Source organism: Chiloscyllium plagiosum, chromosome 17, assembly GCF_004010195.1.
Source record: "Chiloscyllium plagiosum isolate BGI_BamShark_2017 chromosome 17, ASM401019v2, whole genome shotgun sequence".
In the NCBI taxonomy this organism is placed as follows: Eukaryota; Metazoa; Chordata; class Chondrichthyes; order Orectolobiformes; family Hemiscylliidae; genus Chiloscyllium; species Chiloscyllium plagiosum.
The window spans coordinates 16,262,010-16,270,022 of NC_057726.1; the positions used below are offsets into that span (position 1 = coordinate 16,262,010).

Below are 8,013 nucleotides of genomic sequence, written 5' to 3' on the forward strand. Positions count from 1 at the left end.
TCGAATGAGACCATGGTTTCTTCTTTGTCTATGTTTACATTTCTGATGATGTCCAAGAATTCATGTGTTGATTGTTTAGAGTGTCTGGATCCGCTGATCAGGTGTTTCAGTTTCTGCTGTAGTTCTTTAGCCAGTTTGTGTGATGGTGTCCCTAGTAGTGATACTATGGGTCTGAGTGGGATGTCTGGTTTGTGCACTTTAGGTAGTCCATAGAATCTGGGAGTGTTGTTGCTTTCAGGTTTCATTCTCTGCAGATCAAACCTGGTTATCTGTCTGTTTTTTTGTAGGTTCCTCTGTGTTGTTTATCCTATTGGTGAGCTGTGAGTAGCCACAGATGCAGATGACAAGCAACACGAGTTCGACTGGGACAACACTACTATTATAGGACAAGCCAAACAGAGAACAGCCAGGGAATTCCTAGAGGCATGGCACTCATCCACAGATTCAATCAATCAATCAATCAATCAATAAGCACATCGACCTGGACCCAATATACCGGCTACTGCAGCGGACAGCTGGAACTGACAACCGGAAGCGGCAGGTACAAATCACTATAAATGCTGGAGGAAACATCACAGAAGCGCTTCACAGGAGGCTCCCAAGCACTGAGGATGTCACCTAGACAGGGGACGAAACATCTGCAACACAAATTTCCAGCTCGGCGAATAGAACCACAACAACGAGCACCCGAGCTACAAATCTTCTCTCAAACTTTGCTTCATGGTGCATTTGAACTGTATTCTAAAAACAGGGCGACCCCCGTTTCCGCGGAATTGTTTTCCGTAGTTTTAGTTACCCGTGACCTGAACATATTAGAGAGAACCTTCTGGAACCAGGGACTGTGGGGTTTCTGGGAAGGTACATTTCCCATGTCAAATGAATAGGTTCGCTCCTATCTGTGGTTTTGGGCTTCTGCAGTATACCCCGCGGGTTTGGGGGTGGGATTACTGTAGACATCAGAGTCTGAAAAGCATCAGTCCATATGTGCATGGGAATTTGAGAGTCATTTGCAATTGAAGTCATTGAGTGGTCACAGGTGTACAAAGAATGGCTACCTTCCTAAAAGTAATTTGTAAAATAAAGTATGTGTACAGCATTAATCATGGCAGAAAGAGGGCAGCATAATGGTAATGTCACTGGATTAGTAACCAGAACCCCAGGCTAATGTTCTGGAGATAAATGAGTTTAAAAATCTTACCAAGGCAGATGGTAAAATTAGAATTCAATTAAAAAAAAAAATCAAGAATTAAAAGCCAGACTAATGATGATCATGTAACCATTGTCAATTGCCATACAAATCCATCTGGTTTATTGATGACCTTCAGGGAAGAAAATCTGTTATCCTTACTTGGTTTGGTCTACATACAACTCCAGAGCCACAGCAATGGCATAGCAAGCAATTCAGTTCAATGGTAATTAGCGACAGCCAACAAATACTGGCCTTGCCAGCAGTGCTCACATCCCATACAAGAATAAAAAAAAAGAAAATACACATCAATCTCCCAAGCAAGAATATGCTTGGATATTCGTGAAGTTCGAGGCTTCAAACCTGCACAGTAAGGAAGGAAAGGTTCACCTTTTATCCTCTCTATTCGGCCTAATTCCAGTCAAACTGCTCCTGTGCCTAAGTCAATGCAGCTTCAAATTGGCCATTGCAAGATATGCACAGCATCTCCTTGTTTGCCCTTTTAGCTTGGTTGGGATTCTGAGGAAATGAGGAGGAAAGGGCTATCTGATCCACTGCTGGAGTCCCTGCTGACGTCAGTACTGGGGGATATGGGCAAATCTAAGTGTCAACTCATGTCCCATAGATTTGATGCAAGGTGAAGCCTACTTGGTCAACATAAGAAAAGGGTCTTCAAACTTTGATGGCTATCAAATGCAAAGACTTTTACTGTTCCAGCTGTGGTTCACATTACACTTTAAGCAGTTTTAAACTATGAATCAAAACAATGGCAACATTCAATGTGGCTATGGTATTAATTTCAGCCGCACTCAATACTGACCTCAGTTAGCACTGTGGTACCACAATCAGCTGACTGAAGGAGAGAATTAAAAATAGCTTCAGTTACAATTCTAACAGCATGCTTGTATACATTTATCTTTGCACATACTATCACTCTTATGCATTTGTGCCTGTGCAAATATGTGTGCTCACACGAGGACAGATACCGCTGATCGCACTGAATTGGTTCAGACATCAACCCATCATAAGTAAGGTTGCCAATTCTCATTGCAAAGGGTGACACGCAGGGCAAGGATCAATGGGAAGAGACATTAGCAACTAAACTGAATTCCAACAACAAGCTTGGATGTTCAGAAGGAGAACTCAAAAAGGAAAAAAAAAAGTACCATTTACATTTTCTGGATCTAGGAAGAACTTACTGTTTCAACAACAACTTAGTCAGTTCCATGTAATGTGGGTTGGGCATCGGGGTGAAGGTTTCTTCTTTACGTTCCTGTTCCTTGATTTGTTCAAGTTTGTCTAAAAGTAACAAAATGATTATATATTTGACTTGGTTGGATTGGATTTGATTTATTGTCACATGTACCTGAGTACAGTGAAAAGCTTTGTTTGCGAACAGTACAGGCACAGTAAGCAAGGTCATACAGATCATAGGGTGAAAGAAAACTTGGACATAATGAGGCATACAGGTTATATCGCACAGGATTTGTGCTAGATAAGATTAAAATGAACAAGGTCAACATTATCTTAAGTTAGAGACAGTCCATTCCTTAGTCTAATAACTGCAGGGAAGAAGCTGGTCTTGAACCTGCTGGTGCATGTGTTCAAGCTTCTGTGTCTTCTGCCTGAATGAAGAGGTTGTAGGAGAGCATTACCGGGGTGGGAGGGGTCTTTGATGTTGACAGCCTTTCTGCTGCAATGCTGTGTAAATGGAGTCCATGGATGAGAGGTTGGCTTCCATAATGGTCTGGGCTATGCACACAACCTTCTGTAGTTTCTCACTCTCTGTTATGCACCCCAACAGTATGCCTTCAATGGTGCATCTGTAGAAGTTGTGAGGGTCCTTATGGATATGCCAAATTTCCTCATCCACTTTCGGAAGAAGAAGCATCATTGTGCCTTCATGACCATCACACCTACGTGAGAAGTCCAGGACAGGTTGTCAGTTATCATCACTCTCAACCTCCACTCTGCTTATGTAGATGGGGATGTGTTCTTCTCCTTTCTTTCCGAAGTCAATGATCAGTTCTTTAGCTTTGCTGACATTGAGTGAGAGGTTATTATCACTGCACCACAACACCAAGCCCACTATCACCTTTCTATATTCTCACTCATCCTTGTTATGGTGTGGTGTTGTCAGCAAACGTTTAGATGGCGTTTGTTTGGGACTTGGTTACACTATTGCGAGCGTGCAGGGAGTACAGTAGGGGATTAAGAACGCATCTTGGGGATCTCTAGTATTAGTGTTATTGTGGAGGTGGTGCACATGTCTATCTTCACTGATTGTGGTCTGTGGGTCAGAAAGCTGAGGATCCAGTTGCAGAGGGCGGAGCAGAGACCAAGGACTCAGTTTTGGATCAGTCTGGAGGGAATTATGGTGTTGGAGCTGTAGCTGATGTGCAGGAATCTGACAGGTGTCCTTGTTGTCCAGATGTTCCAGGGATAAATGCAGGGCTAGGGAAATGGTGTCCACCGTGGACCTGTTACATCGGTGGGCAAATTACAGGGGATCAAGGCAGGTTGGGAGACTAGAGTTAATGCGGGCCATGACCAGCCTCCCAAAGCACTTCATGATTATGGAAGTCAAAGCCACTGGGCAGTAGTAATTAAGGCACGTTGCATACGCTTTCTTAGGTACTGGGATAATGGTGGTCTTAGAGTCATAGAGATGTATAGCATATAAACAGACCCTTCAGTCCAAACCATCCATGCTGACCAGATATCTCAACCCAATCTGCCAGCATCCAGCCTATATCCTTCCTATTCGAGCCAGTTCTGTATCCAAATGGCTAGTTCTCCCTGTATTCTGTGAGATCCAACCATGCTAACCTGTCTCCCATGGGGAACCCGATCAAACGCCTTACTGAGGTCCATATAGATCACATCTATCGCTCTACCCTCAATCCTCTTTGTTACTTCTTCAAAAAACCTCTCTAGGCAGATGGGGACTTCAGCTTGTAGGAGGAGGGAGAGGTTGAAGGTGTCAGTGAATGCCTCTGCCAGTTAGTCCGCACAGGACCTAAGTATACAGCTGGGATTCTGTCCAGGTCCATTATTTCCCTTGGCTTGACTCCCAGGAAGACCAATGTGATAGCTGCAGCAGTAACCAGTTTTCCAGAAGGTACAGCATTGGCAGTGGAATGTCTGTGGAAGTTTCGAAGACGTGAAGGTTGCTACTATATAAACAACAGCTTTCCTTTTCAAGGCTGCAGCATTTGTGAAGAGTGACTTTGGAATGAATAGCACATTGTCAAGTTGTTGATTCAACCACAACCAACAATTACAAGGAGCAACGTCAAGGCATTTTTGTCAAGTGGCAGCCAGTCAACAGCAGAGCCAACCAATACCAAATGGGCAAAGCCTCCAACACCCTTCTTTTCACTAGGAAAATCACGATGAACTGTAAATGGAGACAGCAGCATAAAGGGGAGAAACGCTTTCAGCAGAACACCCTGAGGGAATTATTCCCATAACAAGTGCCAGAACCAGCTGGGGATTAACGTGAATTTGTAAACGAGTCACCACCCTGAGGACTGAGAGACCTGTGGAGGATTCTCCAACAGCTACAGCCCACCCCTAAAGCCAAATACATTGTAAACTTACACACAATACTCTACCTAAATCTCAAACACTCAAAATAACTCACCCACATCCATCCAATCTGGAACTACAATCCTGCACTTCTGTCGCTGTTTCAGATTAATAGCGAGCCACACAGGTACATCGACTGGAAGCCCTGGATTGAACGGTCCCAAATCTCCCTGTATACAAAGGCCAGCAAAAGCAGAACAAAATCATATGGGCTTGGAAGGCAGCCATTCAGTCCATTGAGCTGGATTGGCTAGAGTTTACGGAAATCAAATTAATGCAAAAAACTTAACATCACCTGAAGTGGATTAAGTATTAATTTATCTTTGCACTACTTTTGGAGCCTTACAATATAATTGGCATGTTTGCTTATAAGAAAAGCGTACTTGTCAAAATGATTAGATAGTCATTAAACATTTTAGGACATTTCAAAGACACAAATTAATACACTGCCTTTATACGTAAAAGCATGCACAAGTAATGATGACAAGGAAGAAACACCCAGAGGAAGTGGTGGAGACAGGTATAATTACAACATTCAAAAGGCCTCTGAATGCATATATGAACAGGAAGGTTTTAGATGGATATGGGCCGAATGCTGGCAAATAGAGAGAGGTCAGATTGGGATGTCTGGTTGGCCCAGAAGAGTTGGACCAAAGGATTCATGCTCTATGAATTGATATCATCTCAGAGTCCGAAGTGTAGGGGTGGTTAAGAGATATGGAAGGAGGTGCTCAGATCAAAAAATGATTGAATTTGCTACTGAAGGCTGCAGGGTCCCCAAGTGGAAAATGAGATTTTTTCTTCCAACTTGCATGAGCCTCACTGGAGCACTGCAGCAGACATAACACAGAAAGGTTGGCCAGGGAACAGAATAGTGTATTGTAGTGGCTGGAATAACAACATGCCATTTTCCACTTGGGAAGCCTGCGAGCCTTCAGGACTCAATAGCCAGTTCAACAATTTTAGAACCTGAACACCTCCTAAACCCACCTCCACAGCCCAGGCGGAGATGACATGGGCTGCTTTCAGCACAACCTACCTATTTTCATCTATTTGTAGTCCCCACTATCCACTTTTCTTTCACCCCGGCTTACCATTATTTGTCTCCTTTTGTGCCTAACTTTCAGTCTCTCTCTCTCCCTGGACTCTGTCTCCATCAATCCTCTCCTTCTTTAGCCTCTCAACACACAGACAGACACAGACACGCACTATCTTCAGAATATAGAACACTACAGCGCAGTACAGGCCCTTTGTGTTGCGCCGACCTGTGGAACCAATCTGAAGCCCATCTAACCTACACTACTCCATTCTTGTCCATATGCCTATCCAATGACAATATAAATGCCCTTAAAGTTGGCGAGCCTACTACTGTTGAAGGCAGTGCGTTCCACTCCCCTACTGAGTAAAGAAACTACCTCTCACATCTGACCTATATCTATCACCTCTCAATTTAAAGCTATGTCCCCTCGTGCAAGCCATCATCATCATCAGAGGAAAAAAGGCTCTCATTGTCCAACCTTTCTAAACTTCTGATTATCTTATATGTCTCAATTAAGTCACCTCTCAACCTCCTTCTTAATGAAAACTTATAAGCCATCTTTGACTAGCAGTTCTGAAGGTTCATCAGAATTAAAAAATTAACTCTGTTTTTCTCTCTCTCTCCACACTTTCGCCAGACCTCAGTTGCAGAAATGTACAACATGGAAACAGACCCTTTGGTCATAAAATCATGAGGGGCATGGATATGGTAAATGGACAAAGTCTTTTCCCTGGGGTGGGGAGTCCAGAACTAGAGGGCAAAGGTTGAGGGCGAGAGGGGAAAGATATAAAAGGGACCTAAGGGGCAGCTTTTTCACTGAGAGGGTAATGCGTGTATGGAATGAGCTGTCAGAGGAGGTGATGGAGGCTGGTACAATTACAACATTTAAAAGGCATCTGAAAGGGTATGAGTAGGAAGGGTTTAGAGGGATATGGGCCAAGTGCTGGCAAATGGAATGAGATTAGGTTAGGATATCTGGTCAGCATGGACAAGTTGAACTGAATGGTCTGTTTCTGTGCTGCATATCTCTATGATTTGCATTCTGGGTAATCCAAGATGGAGGATGGGAAAAATTTCTGGCTGTAAGAGCTGCTCCTTTTTTTGAGGTATTTTAGGTGTTGGAGGTGATTTCCTCGAATTCCAGGAACAGCAATTACTGTTTTATATGCTGTTGCATTGTTTTGGAACTTTGGGGAAAAGAAAAGTCAAAACAACGGCAGTTTTAAAAAGGAAGACGATCAGACAAAGGAAGCACATGGTGAGGACAGTGAAGGAGGGAAAGGAAGGAAGGAAGGAGGGAAAGGAAGGAAGGAAGGAGGGAAAGGAGGGAAGGAAGGAGGGAAAGGAAGGAGGGAAAGGAAGGAAGGAGGGAAAGGAAGGAAGGAGGGAAAGGAAGGAAGGAGGGAAAGGAAGGAAGGAGGGAAAGGAAGGAAGGAGGGAAAGGAAGGAAGGAGGGAAAGGAAGGAAGGAGGGAAAGGAAGGAAGGAGGGAAAGGAAGGAAGGAGGGAAAGGAAGGAAGGAGGGAAAGGAAGGAAGGAGGGAAAGGAAGGAAGGAGGGAAAGGAAGGAAGGAGGGAAAGGAAGGAAGGAGGGAAAGGAAGGAAGGAGGGAAAGGAAGGAAGGAGGGAAAGGAAGGAAGGAGGGAAAGGAAGGAAGGAGGGAAAGGAAGGAAGGAGGGAAAGGAAGGAAGGAGGGAAAGGAAGGAAGGAGGGAAAGGAAGGAAGGAGGGAAAGGAAGGAAGGAGGGAAAGGAAGGAAGGAGGGAAAGGAAGGAAGGAGGGAGGGAAAGGAAGGAGGGAGGGAAAGGAAGGAGGGAGGGAAAGGAAGGAGGGAGGGAGGGAAAGGAAGGAGGGAGGACCTGCACAGTTACCGCCTTTGCTGTTTGAATTCATGTATTGCTGGACATCGGAGTGCATCTGGGAAAGTTAACAAACAGTGAAATTCACAACTAATCTTGGAAGAACTGCTGGGTGAAGTTCACAGCACAGAATCAGATAAATTAATTGTTGTTTTAAGTCTGTCCAAGAGAAAGGCTGCAGTAGTGGGTACAGTGATTCCTTCTTGATTATATGTTTTTGGAGATAAGTCTCTTGATTAAACTTAAAATATAAGCCATCACTATTAATCTAACCTGGGGCAGTGTTTTGTAGAGGAATAAGACAGTGTTATTTTCTGGGTCTGTAGATTGTGAAGGAGCAA

The 8,013-nt window shown here is 44.0% G+C and overlaps 1 protein-coding gene across 1 annotated transcript in view; it reads right to left on the reverse strand.

The window, feature by feature from the left end:
- gins2 (GINS complex subunit 2) overlaps positions 1-8,013 on the reverse strand; it is a 26,857-nt gene that overhangs the window by 13,495 nt on the left and 5,349 nt on the right. Inside the window, exons 2-3 of the mRNA XM_043707460.1 lie at positions 4,833-4,947; positions 2,386-2,485 (exon numbers count right to left, since the gene is read on the reverse strand). Coding sequence (XP_043563395.1) covers positions 2,386-2,485; positions 4,833-4,947 — 215 coding nt within the window. The remainder of the gene's footprint in view (positions 1-2,385; positions 2,486-4,832; positions 4,948-8,013) is intronic.